General features: G+C 32.6%; 2 protein-coding genes across 2 annotated transcripts; one reads left to right on the top strand and one right to left on the bottom strand.

The window, feature by feature from the left end:
- The first annotated feature begins 612 nt into the window (after nucleotides 1-612).
- Nucleotides 613-6,446, top strand: LOC123661350 (cuticle protein 3-like). The gene is made up of 4 exons (XM_045596319.1): nucleotides 613-663; nucleotides 2,146-2,340; nucleotides 4,069-4,267; nucleotides 5,784-6,446. Exons 1-4 carry the CDS (start codon nucleotides 655-657, stop codon nucleotides 5,891-5,893), a joined length of 513 nt encoding a protein of 170 aa, XP_045452275.1. The 5' UTR covers nucleotides 613-654; the 3' UTR covers nucleotides 5,894-6,446.
- A 3,341-nt stretch (nucleotides 6,447-9,787) lies between these two features.
- LOC123661342 (pupal cuticle protein 27-like) lies at nucleotides 9,788-11,174 on the bottom strand. Its single transcript, XM_045596305.1, has 3 exons — nucleotides 10,970-11,174; nucleotides 10,410-10,658; nucleotides 9,788-9,955 (listed from the first exon to the last, which is right to left on the bottom strand). Exons 1-3 carry the CDS (start codon nucleotides 11,172-11,174, stop codon nucleotides 9,855-9,857), a joined length of 555 nt encoding a protein of 184 aa, XP_045452261.1. The 3' UTR covers nucleotides 9,788-9,854.
- Nucleotides 11,175-13,169: the final 1,995 nt, after the last annotated feature.

The following is a 13,169-nucleotide window of genomic DNA, read 5'->3' on the forward strand; positions in this document are numbered from 1 at the left end:
TTATTAAATGAGATAACTCCTCGCCTTATTACTTACCTTAACTGTTGACAAGAGGGCTGGCACATTTTTTGCCCAGAAAATCGGAATAGCGATTCAACGGGAAAACGCTGTCAGCATTCTTGGCACCATTCTACGCGGACATTATAATATTTTGTATTATAACTATCTGTAAATATTTAGTAATTAAGTTGTAAATTGTAAAAATGTATAATATTGCAAATCATAAAAAAAATCATCTGATGATGATGGTCTGACAAGTTAATAAAAATTACTTAAAATCTAAACCACATTCATTTGCTATGTAGAAAATAATTTACATAAACAGACAGTAAACCATTATGGAATCTCTTTCCGTGGCGTTTAAGAATGTTATACCACCATCCTTGACATCTAAATCTTCCCACAAGGTATTACAAGTATTATCCACAAATACCTAGAAAAAAAATCTGATAGTACAAATTACTTAATATTAAAAAAAAGAATAAAAAAACTTACGCAAAAAAAGTTTCTAAAGTTCAAACATTTATTGGGAAAAGTTATACATTATTATGTTGAATGAATTTTGTAACCACCGCGCCGCGTATATATAGAAGACGAATGGGAGATTGAATCGACACTCGTGTGATCACCTCCGACCCGATCTAACACACAAACATGCAACTGGTGAGTTAATATCTATATACAAAGACAATAAGTAAATCGATTGTTATACTAATCCGTAGACATAACAAATTCAGTGTACTTAAGGATTTGGGTTGTTTCAGTTTTTTTTTGTTAATCTATCCATTAATCTATCTATAGTAATTATTATTTGTTTTAATCCAATATGTTTTAAGTACATTGATTGATTGTTATTTAAAAAAAAATGATAAAAAAAGTTACATGCAAAGATTTCAAAAATGCTAAGTCTATACACAAGCTTTATAAGCATATCAAGCCGTTTTTGTTCTTAATCGTTTCCAGAAAGAAAATGATCAATCAATGTCAGTAAATTTATTTTTAAATATATTTTTTGAATTTTTGAAAGACGTTTCACAATAATTGGCTTATTATTGTTTATAAAAGATATGACTTCTAAAATAACTATCGCTTAGTCAAAAAAAGCGATGTTTTGATTTGTAACAGGTTGACATTTAGTAATCTTTGGTAATTTATGTATAGTGTAGACATATGCCCATATTGCATCTTAAGCAGTAATAAATTAACTCTGACAAAATGTAGATGACAGACTACACAAAAACATCAAAGTTACACTCTATTAAATAAAAAAATTTAAATTAAATTTTCAGATGCAGTTTCTTATATTGTTTACGTTGAACATCTGTTTGAACACAATACTTATTGAGAAAATCAAGGATTAGTCGCAAAAATAACTGAATATTCCCAGTACTGCTGTCTTTTCTATTTTTTTTTTTGTACGACTTATTTTTTATAATTTAAATTTTTAGTTTCATTTAAAACTTTTCTGTAAAATAATTTATGGAAAAAAAAAAATTAAAAAAAAAAATTACATATTTTTTGCTAATTATTAACTTTTTTAATCAGTTTATAAAGTTTTATTCAAAACTATTCTTGAGAACTATAATATTATATTTAAAGAAATATTTCAAAAAAAATGATTCTTAATTATTAGCAGCGTAGGTTTAAAATCTTTAACAAAAAATTTCGTATCATGTGAACCGCTTTGTTCAGGGTTGTGAGTAATGGTAATGTTAAGACAATGAATATTACATTTGAGATAAATATACGTGTGAATGATTAATTATGTGAACGGTAGCAAAATTCTATCTTTTCATTTATCATGTTTCGGTTAAACATTGAATTTCGAGATATAAGTCTGTGAACATTTCGACACCGGAAGTACTCATTGATAAATAAATGTTGGGAAAAGACATTTTGCCGTCTCGACTAATTTTAAGTCAGTCGTTTGTGTTTCTACTTAACTTTTCTTCTCAAGAAATTCGTTAACAGAATCATCATTCAAATTGTTATTTTAAAAATCAATTAACATATTTAAATTTTCAGTAACATCTTCAAATTCTTTTTCAAATTTATTCTAGTTCGTGTTTAGTTGTGAAGTTAGTTTGATTATGTCGTATCTAAATGTTTTTTTTTTAACATAATGTTCCATTGTTTATTCCGTAGTTCATCATCGCCACCGCCCTTTTCGGCATCACCAGCGCCGCATTCTCTCCCTACCCGGAACAATCCAACCGGCCACAGGCTGCCTACGAGAGAAATGCTCGTATCTTGGCTTACAACTCTGACGTGAAGGAAGACTCTTACAGTTTTAACTACGAAACCGAAAACGGCATCAAGGCTGAGGAACAAGGACGTGAGGTATTGTTGCTTTACTTTAGTTAAAATACAATAATTTTAATTTCATCATCATCATCACTTCAGCCTATCACAGTGCACTGCTGCACATAAGCCTCCACAAGTTCGCGCCGAAAATGCGTTAACTCACGTGTGTTGCCCATAGTCACCATACTGGGCAGGCGGGTCGGTGACCACAGGACTGATTTTTAATTTGTTTGCGGACCTTTATGAAATCTTTGTTGGTTTATAAAATTTAGAATTCTATAATTTGAAAATTAATTAATTACTCTAAAATAGTTGGCAGTTTGTAAAATCAAATGTTTGAATTTCAACACATTTTTGACTTTAGTAAATCTAAAATAACATAATTTACAGTCGAAGATTAGGTAAAGAACAGTATTATGTCAATTAGTCTGTTACAGTAACTATAATGTAATTTATCGGTACATCAATTGTAGTATAATTTATTGGTAGTTATATCGACTTTCAAAAATCGAGCTTAGTTATTAAGGCCACCTATCCATAGTTTAAAATTAACATATTTTAAGTTAGTAAGATGTATGTTAGAAAAAAAAATTACATGAATTTCGGCCCATTAATCAAAGTTTGCCTGCCCAGCGTGGTGACTATGGGCAAAACACATGAGTTCACGTTATTTTTGGCGTAAACTTGTGGAGGCCTATGTCCAGCAGTGGACTGTATAGGCTGTAATGATGAATCAAAGTTTTGCAAGTTATGATCTGTCATCAAAATTTCATTGACATTTAAGTAATAACTAAAGCGTCGTCGTTGGACGAACGAATATCATATCATAAATACTAAATATAATGAGACGTTTAAATGTTAGTCATAAATCCCTGATCAAACTGTAATCGTCTTATAAAATGCAATTACTAAAACTAAACTGCTTGATCATATTACACATGATGCAACACTAATTTATGCACTGACACTACCTTCGACCTCTATACATTATCTAGAACTTCAGGCCGATCCCATTCGTAATACACACGGTTGATACAATCACCGGTCGAAAGGGCAACGGTCATCCAGAACTCACTAGTAAAAGGTCATCATTGTGTAAAACTTTACTATTTTTAGACTACCCATCACTCACCGCTATTCTAGATTTCAGATGTTGCGCTAACACAAACTTGAACTTTAAAGATGCTTCTTACAAACTTCTTTTATTCGTATTTTGCATAATAGTATATTATTTGATAAAATGACTCGTTCGTAAATTATGTATATTTCAAAAGGGAAAATACCCACAATTTAATATTCAAATATTGCTTCACGTTGTGAAAATGATGTCTATGTCGAGATAAAGATCAATTTACATTTCACCAGTTAAATCTCTTCAAGGTTAATTTATGATAATGCTATGCAACATCACATCTGTTCGACTAAATTTATTCATCTGAATTTCGTTCTCTTAAAATCCGTCAATTCGAGGTATCGATTAAAATTCTGTAACAATTTCCATATACTGCACTAGTATGTAAATTTCCTTAAATGTACCTTTTTTAGATTATTTGCAATGTATGTTGTTAATTTGCATAGCTAAAAATTAATTTATTTTAGTATAAGATGCACCAGCAAATTGTAGAATCCTTGGATCAATTTTCTCTTTTTGAATTTATTAATCCGAATAATCTTAAAGAAAAAATGGAAGGGCCAAAAATATTAAAAAGACAAATCTTTTACAGTGAAGGTGTATACTAAAATAGTTATAATATCAAATTTCAGGTCGAAGGTATTGAGGCTCAAGGTGCCTTCCAGTACACCGGTGATGACGGTCAAATCTACTCCGTGACCTACACAGCTGGACAAGGAGGAGTTCAAGCCCAGGGTGCTCACTTACCTGTCCCTCCTCCTACCCCTGAAGCCATCTTGAAGGCTCTTGAACAGAACGCTCGTGATGAGGCAGCTGGCATCATTGACGATGGTGCGTAAATATTACTTTTTAATAATTTCTTGATTGTTTATCGTAGTAAAAAAACATGAATTGATGGACACATATCAAATTTAATGAAAACAATAGCTTAAGATTTTAAAGAACATTCAAGTTAATTTTGTATCTCAATCTAATATCTCTTATTCATGTAATAAAATTAACATTTACCTCCTCGAAAAATTTGCAATTAGAACGTCAAAAATTTCGAGGATTTAGCAATTTCTCCACACTGATGCAGTTTGTATCGCGGCGTTTATAGCAATTACTTCTTTAGATAACAATGGATTCACAAGACGCATAGAATTGAGTAATGTTTAAATTGTTAATTTTATCTTAACAATGCCGAGGAAGGCATGCATAGACGATCGTGGGTGCAAAAATGGGGACATACTTGTTGCGGTTATTAAGTTGTTAGGATTTACAAAAAAAGCTTATGTCGATTCAATCATTATTATTAATAAACAATTCTTCAAATATAATACGGTAAATTATAGATACTATATACTACTATAGATGAAGAAGAAAATATAAAATTAAGTAAATTTACTAGTAATATAAAGTATGTAATAAAGATTAATTAAGATTGAAGTAGAGCTCATTCAAATGCAAGTAACAAGTTAACTTAAATTTAGTTAATAAAAATTAATGTTTTATTCAATAAGTAAAACCAGGCATTACACAAATCTAACGTAATGGACTCTAAGACGCAATCAAAACATAATGACTAAGTGCATGACCTTTCCCGGATGACATGTCTGGGAAAATTCAGCCAAAACTTTATTCCAATTGATGATGTTTATATCAAAGATCATAAGGTCAAATTTTGTATGAATTTAAGTAGCTGTAAACCTTTGGGAACATTAGTTTTAAATTATTGTGAATTTATTATTGTTATCATAATAATGCATATTTTGATGTTTATATTAATGTCAATTGCAAATTCGAAGTTATGGCTTTGTAAGCTGTATTATTTGATAATATTCTTCGTGAGAACATAATAGATTAAAATGATAGGTGATGTATTTTTTTTTTTTTTTGAATTTGATTTTTTTGTTATTCGATGTTGGCTATTGTTTAATTTCTTGCGAGAAGTAATAATGATGAAATTGTTCTGGTAAAAAAAAAAACGTGAATTTAACGTTACAATTTGGCATAGATATGACCATATGGGTAAAAGAAGACTGTTTTCTAAATTCAAATTTATTTGACATTTTTTACATTACTAAATAAATAAATAAATATCTAAGAACATTCACACATAGTCGTCTATTCCTAAAGTAAGTAACTTAATGGTAACAGCCGGCTGATATAGCTAAATATTTTGTAAATAAATATATATGGAAATAATACGTACATAAATATATAAATATAAATATCACACCCAGACTCAGGCGGGAATCGAACCCACAACCCGCGCAAGCAGAAAGCAGGGCCACTAGAAACTGCGCCAACGGGCTAGTCACTGATATTATTTACATTATTTAAAACTATTTTTTTTCTATTTCAGGTCAATACAACCCCGCCAAATACGGTGGCGCTCCTTCTGCCAACACCTTCGTTCCTCAGCAAAACTTTGCGCGCGCGCAAGCTGGTTTCCGTCAACCCTACAAATTCTAAATCTGACTAAAAACTCTCGTAAGCCTGGTTTACACTTAGAGGAACAAACAAAATTCAATTAGACTTTATTGGAGTGAGCTAAAATCAAAGAGGCTAATTCTTTTAAATGTATTTCTTACTTCATGGTCTATTGTAAAAATATTTTCTCGCATAGTTTATGAATTATGAAAGAAGATATTTTTAAAGCTACCTTCCGTTTTTGATTTTTTTTTTCTATTATTTTGTTGGGTTTTGGAGGGATATGTGTATGAGGGTATTGTTTATTCTATGCTAGACGATGAAGTGACGTGTTCATATGTAGGAGCAATTGAGACGGTGCTTGCTTCGGCCAGAGTAATATCCTAATTAAGGGCATCTTTATATTGTGTGCTTTTATCAGGTTGATTTTTGTATGTTATGTAAGTGTAAACGAGGCTCTAGAAACAACCCTAGCTTACGTTCAATACAAAATAATGTGATAATAATCTGTACTTCTGTAGATGTAATAATCCATAAATAATGGAAAGTTAGATTTTATTTATTCTATGAATAAAAAAAAATATTTTATGTATAATTTTTTTGTTTTTTTTTTTTATATTTTTAAACCATTTTCTTTTACTTAAATATAAAACAATTACATATTTAGAAAAAAATATATTTGAAAACCTGTATATACAATTTATGCCAACTCATAAGACAACTCTTAACATAAAGAATATATAGGGGATTTGACTGAATTTAATTTCAAATAAAAAAAATTTAGAGTTTGAGTTTAATAAACAGACCAAAAGAAAATCAACCAACTTATTACTTCTTTTAAAATGAAAATAAAAAAATGACTTCATTAAAATAGGCTTTAAAAGCACATTTGTATCTTCACTATACAAATTTAAAAAAAATATTTGTTTTAATTAATTAATTACAGTAAAAAGTGAAGAGTCCATCGATTCGGAACCTAAATTCTGCAGCAGAGACGAATAAGAAAGAAACTTTTTAAAGAAATACTGTGTTTTATTATTTATTTAGTAGTCGTATTTATTACCGCGAACTCTTGGAACTATTTGGTACCACAGTTTCCTGTATGCAAAATAATAAGTTACTTTAAGGTTACGATGCTCTCAAATCGATTTTGGAAAGCAAAAGTTTAGTGGTAAATCGATACAGCCTTGCGTTACAATGACCTTATACAGTACATTTGCTATTTATCGCCTCTCCTGTGGCAGAAGTACCTTTTTACATCTTTTACCAGTGCCGGATTAAGGTAACTCGATGCCCTAAGCAAGTTACCCCCGTGGGCCCCCCTATCCTTAAGTTAACTACAAAGAATTAATTGAAAAAAAAAGTGAATACCTATCTTAGGTAGAATATGTACCTATACCGAATTTTGAAATTGCCGTTACTTTTGCATGCTCGTCTTTTTTTTCTCGGTCGTCTCCCTAAACGGGATGTCCTAAGCAATTGCTTAAATAGTTTATAGCCTAATCCAGGACTGTATTTAACTAAATATAGCTATTTCTATTTACATTGAAGGAATAAAATAAATTGATCGGTTAGGACGATTAAGATAGAAGCTAGCTTATAATAAAATATTTAAAAATTTATTATTACGTGAAATTGTCATAATTTGGTTTTTGACTAAGATAGTCTGGAAGTGGGTTTAGTAAAAATGTATTTTTTTCCAAATAGCTACACAATGTGGTTGTCGGTAATGGTTGTTCCTTTCATTATGAGTCGATATACGGTAGGGCACAGTCGGAAATATTCTGCTCAAAATTTGGAGCAGCATGGCTGTAGAAATACCTCGAGCTTACAGAGTATCACAGCTAAATAATACTTCTTTCAAACAGTGTCGTTTTCCTATTGTGAGTAATCATCATCATCATTACAGCCTATACAGTCCACTGCTGGACATAGGCCTCCATAAGTTTACGCCAAAAATAACGTAAACTCATGTGCTTTGCCCATAGTCACCACGCTGGGCAGACGGGTTCGTGTCCGCAGTACTGGCTTTGTCGCACCGAAGACGCTACTGCCCGTCTTCGGCCTGTGTATTTCAAAGCCAGCAGTTGGATGGTTATCCCACCACCGGTCGGCTTTTTAAGTTCCAAGGTGGTAGCGGAACTGTGTTATCCCTTAGTCGCCTCTTACGATACCCACGGAGAGAGAGGGGGTAGCTGTATTCTTGAGTACCGTAGCCACACAGTACGTAACGTTGTGGGTAAGCTAACTGCTAAATAATACTGATTTCAAACAGTGTTGTTTTCCTGTTGTGGTTAAGGTGACCAGAGTTCCTAGGAGGATTGGGGGTATGGTCCGCAAAGCGCTTACGAGGCTTTTGGTATTGCAGATGTCTATCAATTACGGTAATCACTTCCCATAAGGTGAGCCGCATATTTGTTTAACAAACTATTCGTGTAAAAAAATCTGAGGTACAGAGTAATTGACAGCTCAGGCATTGGTAAACAAACGGACACACGAGATAAATGAAGATATGTGTTATTTAATGAACCTTGATAAGGAGATGATATGGGTGCTAATGCTGATAATTAGTTCCCCAAAAATTTTAAACTTTGCCAAACACATTACCACCTAAATTCGTGCTTGTTTGTGTACTACGTACTCAGTTTTTACTTCACAAGCTGATCGAATTAATCAACCAGTAATATTCCACTGTTAGGAAAAGGCCTCTTTATAGGAAGGGATTAGAGAAAAACCCACTACGACATTCCACTGTGGTTTGGCGGATAATTTTCCTAACACGAGTTAGGAGAAAGAGAACAGAGGATCTTTTGAAAGAGATTATTTTTAACAGATCACAATTGGTGTTAAGACTGTCTTAGCACATTTTCAAGTCAAAGTTTTGACATGTTTTTAATGTAATTGTAAATATAAGCCATTAAATAAATAAACAATGGCCACTATCAAATAGTTATGATAACAATTATGACCAACTATTTTACTACAAGGTGCGATGGTGAGACATACGAGGATACGCGCCCTAACCAGAAACATTTTTTTCTACAAGTATCTAAAGCAAGCAGAACTTTAACCTGTGACAGCCGGTTACTACAGGCGTAACAGACATCTACTCCTAATGCTACATAGTAACAACAGTCAGTTTTCTAAAACTTGCCACTAATATTATCCAGGCGTAATAAGGCAGGCCTTTGAGGCTTTTTTGCGATTTCAATACTAATTTAACAGATAGATAGAATAAATGGAAATTTTAATTCTTAGCTTATGTGTTATAATTTATTAATTTTTATTATTAGGCTTTATTAGCCAGCCGGTCACCAACCCGCCTGCCCAGCGTGGTGACTATGGACAACACACATGAGTTCGCGCCATTTTTGGCGCGAACTTATGGAGGCCTATGTCTAGCAGTGGACTGCAATATGCTGAAATGTGTGTGTGTGTGTGTGTGTGTGTGTAATTCTTAGACCCGAGCTGAATTGAAACGGCTTATAAAATATAAAACGCTCCTATCACATTAAGAATTAGGCGTATGAAAGATGTAATTTCCAATGCTTAAGTAAAAAAAACTGATGTAATAGGTTTGCAATATTTTTGATAAATTAAATTTTAAATTATCTTGTCAGTGAATTTTAAATCAGTTTGTAGAGAAAAAAAGTCAAAACATCTGGTCTTCATATTTGCTTAACGAACTTTGATAGGCGCTAATAAGTAATTGACAATGAATTCAAAGTCGAGTACTAAAATACAAACATCATACCTATTTCGAAATTTTAAATACAATTTTATTAAAATAAAAATGTTAGTAATATGAATAAAAACATAATAAATTTGTTTTTGTTAATAGCAAATACCCAGAAGAAGGAATCAGTTTAGATTAATTCAATTTTTTCTATATTAATAAATCAAAGGTTGTGTCATAAATAAATAATAAGGCAAATGTGTAATCAAAACTTGAAAATTTACTTATTAATTTACAAAATACACACATTTACATCACAGCTTTAGTTTAGTAGTTGTATCCAGACTTGGAATTGAAGCTTCCTTGACGGTTGGCAGAACCAAACTGTTGTCCACCCTTAGCCTGGTCGTTGTCTGGACGGTATTGACCTGAATAAAAAAAAATATCATGAAAATCATTAAAACAAGGAAAACTTTACTCAAATTTAGATCAATAAACAGTAGCACTGTATTTTGCAGACTAATTTCTTGTAGGCGCTGTCATATGACTAATGTAACAAATAATGAAATTCTTTTAGTTATAGTCATGCATAGTGTGGAAGAAAAAATCTCCAAGAAAGAAGTGACTGAAGAGGCGATATCTGTTAGAAGAGAAAAAAAAAATTGTCATCTCCATACTACGTAAAATTAAAGTAGGATTAGGATTGGGACTTATTTTAATTACTGAGACTTAAGAATATTTTATTTAACCTTAGAACTTTTATATTCCAATCACTTACTTAAAAAGCCCACGTCCTTTTTAGAAAAATATCATTCACAGATATTAGTCACAATCGATTTTTTTGCTGATATATCCCAATTCAAAAAATATAAGAATAATTACCATCATCAAAAATACCGGCAGCTTCATCTTGCTCATTCTGCTTTAGAGCCAGCAAGATTTCCTCAGGAGTTGGTGGAGGTACTGGAAGATGATCACCTTGGGGTCTATAACCGTCTTCTCCAGCTGTGAAGGTCACGGAGTAAACCTTGCCATCATCACCTTTGTAAGCGAATGCTCCTCTAGTTTGACCTGCATTACCAACTTCTTCAGCTTGGATGCCATTAGATGTTTCATAAGAATAGCGGAAACCTGTATTTTATAAAAGTTTATGTAATTATAATATGAATTGTTTTATAATTATTATACTAAAAAGCATAAATTTCATAATTGGACTAAATCTAATTAGGGTTGCTCCTTTGTATGATGATATATATTGAATAATTTTTATTGTTCGTTAATTTTTTGGGGTCGCTAAAATAAAAAATGCGTAGAAAAAATGGTTTAGCAAGTAGTCTTACGATTGCTTTGTTTTTCAAAAAGACAGTTTAAAAGTCCGTCAACCCTTAGATTATAAAAAAATCCACTGATATAAATGAGTTTTAAGACCGTATTCATTTTACCATTTTCTCCGATTTCTTGATCCAGTTTTAATATCGCTGAATTTCTTTCCAAGGCTTGTTGAGGGCGGGTGTTACCTGAACCCTGACCGTTCAGGCCACCTAGATTGTTTGACCCTGATTCAAATCTTTGAGGAAGATAGGTAGCTGAGGGAAGTTGAGCTGCAGTGGCCAGTCCCAGAATCGTAGATACGATAACCTGACGCATAAGAAAAAAAATGTTAACGTAAGTATCGACTTGGAGACCGCGACCAGCAAACGCAGTGTGGGACGTCCTCCGGCCCGTTGGATCGACGACCTACGTAAGATTGCCGGTGTAGGCTGGATGAGGATTGCGGAAAACTAAGATGTCTAGCGCGAACTTGGGGAGGCCTATGTCCAGCAGTGGACTGCAATAGGCTGAGCTGATGCAGTATCGACTTACCTTTGTGGTAGAAGTTATTGGAATTTGTATTACTTAGAACCATAAGACAACACACACATACTTGATACACATGAAATAATAAATTTAATAAAATCAAATAAAGACTCGCTTGGTTACTGGTAGGAAGATCTTTTTATTCCATATTTTTGAGTTCGTATCCAAAGACGGCCAAGGAAACATTGGAATTGAACCCACAAACCTTCTAAAACCAGAGCCACCAGACACCAGAGTGATTGTTATACTATATATAATAATTACTAATATTCTATTTCTGGAAGTTCGGTACATTTTTAATATTATATTCTAGTAACTTCAAATATAAATTAGCATTACTTTGAGGAGTTTGTTTAAAAATATTAGACAAATTATAAAAGTCTTACCAGTTTGTTCATTGTTGGTTATTTTTGAATTGTATATCTGTATCACTAAGATCAGTTGCACTGTGCCAGGTCATAACTTGGATGCACTTATATAGGTAAAGAAAATACTCAATAAACAATTAAAGAGACTGTTAATGGCGACATTGTGACTTCAGTTAACCTTGAAGGTTTGAAGATGCGTAACTTTCTGTGAAATAAACGAATATTGTTCAATAAGGTATCATTCCTTGCTATGTGAAGGCCATTTTAAGATCTTTTTTTTTCATATATTTTGTATTTAATATTACCAACCACTTCGGTGTAGTGGTGCGCGTAGGTGCTTAAAACACCGATGGTTTGCGGGTGCTATTCCAGTTCGGGATGGTTATTTGTATGTGTATAAATATATATTTTCGTCTGGAATGTCTTTCTTGTCTTTGTAGGTGTCCCCACCGTGCCTCAGAGAGAACGTAAGCTGTCGCTCCCGGTTGTTATCATATACCCACGATAGCGATAGTTGCTCATAGGGGAGAGACTAAATAACACAACACCCAGACTACGAAAAACATCTGTATGGCCAATAAAAATGTTTGCCATGTGCGGTAATCGAATCCGCAACCGCCAGCGCAACAGTCACAAGCCAGTGCTGTAACCACTGCGCCAACGCGTCATCTTATTATTAAGCTCAAATCCTTGTCCTAGATAGATAAAGAGACCTACGCCCAGCAGCGGGCTGTTACAAGCTGAATCGTTGTATTTAATAATATGAATGATAGGAAAATAACAATATTCATCTACATATTTTATCATCTTAATATTATTGGGCCCCGTTATTTCATCCACGTTGATTTGAGGAAAAAATAGCCTGAAACTGAAATTACCAACCGTCAATCATGTTGACGTTGTTTCAAAATTAAAGCCGCCATACATATAATTATAATAATTAATTGATTTACAAAAACAAAAGCAATCATATTTTTTTTAGTTATGGATGCCGGTAGAGCAAGCAATTATCTATAAAATGATATAAAATTTATGTGGACTAATTTATTAAAATTACAAAGCTATATAGCTAGCCCGTTTATTCGCTAATCAATTTAGGTTCAAATTTTTCTTTTTATTTATTGAAGATGGTTTTAAGCTTTGATGATATCGTGGTACCCCTGTTAAGCAGTTATTATACACGGTAAATTCAAAATTCATGAGAAAATTAATGAGTTTGTATATTTAAGGCCACTAATCGCGCGTGATATATTTATTATTCTGCTACTTTATAAGTATATATGTAAGGAATTGTGTTTGCTGGCAAACAAAAAACCGACTTTAATTACATCGACAAGTAATACAACGTAGGTAAACGAAAAAATAGTCAAGTAAATACGCGTTATTAAAAATTAGTCCAAAAGTTGTAATCAGATCT

The sequence above is a fragment of the Melitaea cinxia genome, chromosome 17 (assembly GCF_905220565.1).
Source record: "Melitaea cinxia chromosome 17, ilMelCinx1.1, whole genome shotgun sequence".
Classification (NCBI taxonomy): domain Eukaryota; kingdom Metazoa; phylum Arthropoda; class Insecta; order Lepidoptera; family Nymphalidae; genus Melitaea; species Melitaea cinxia.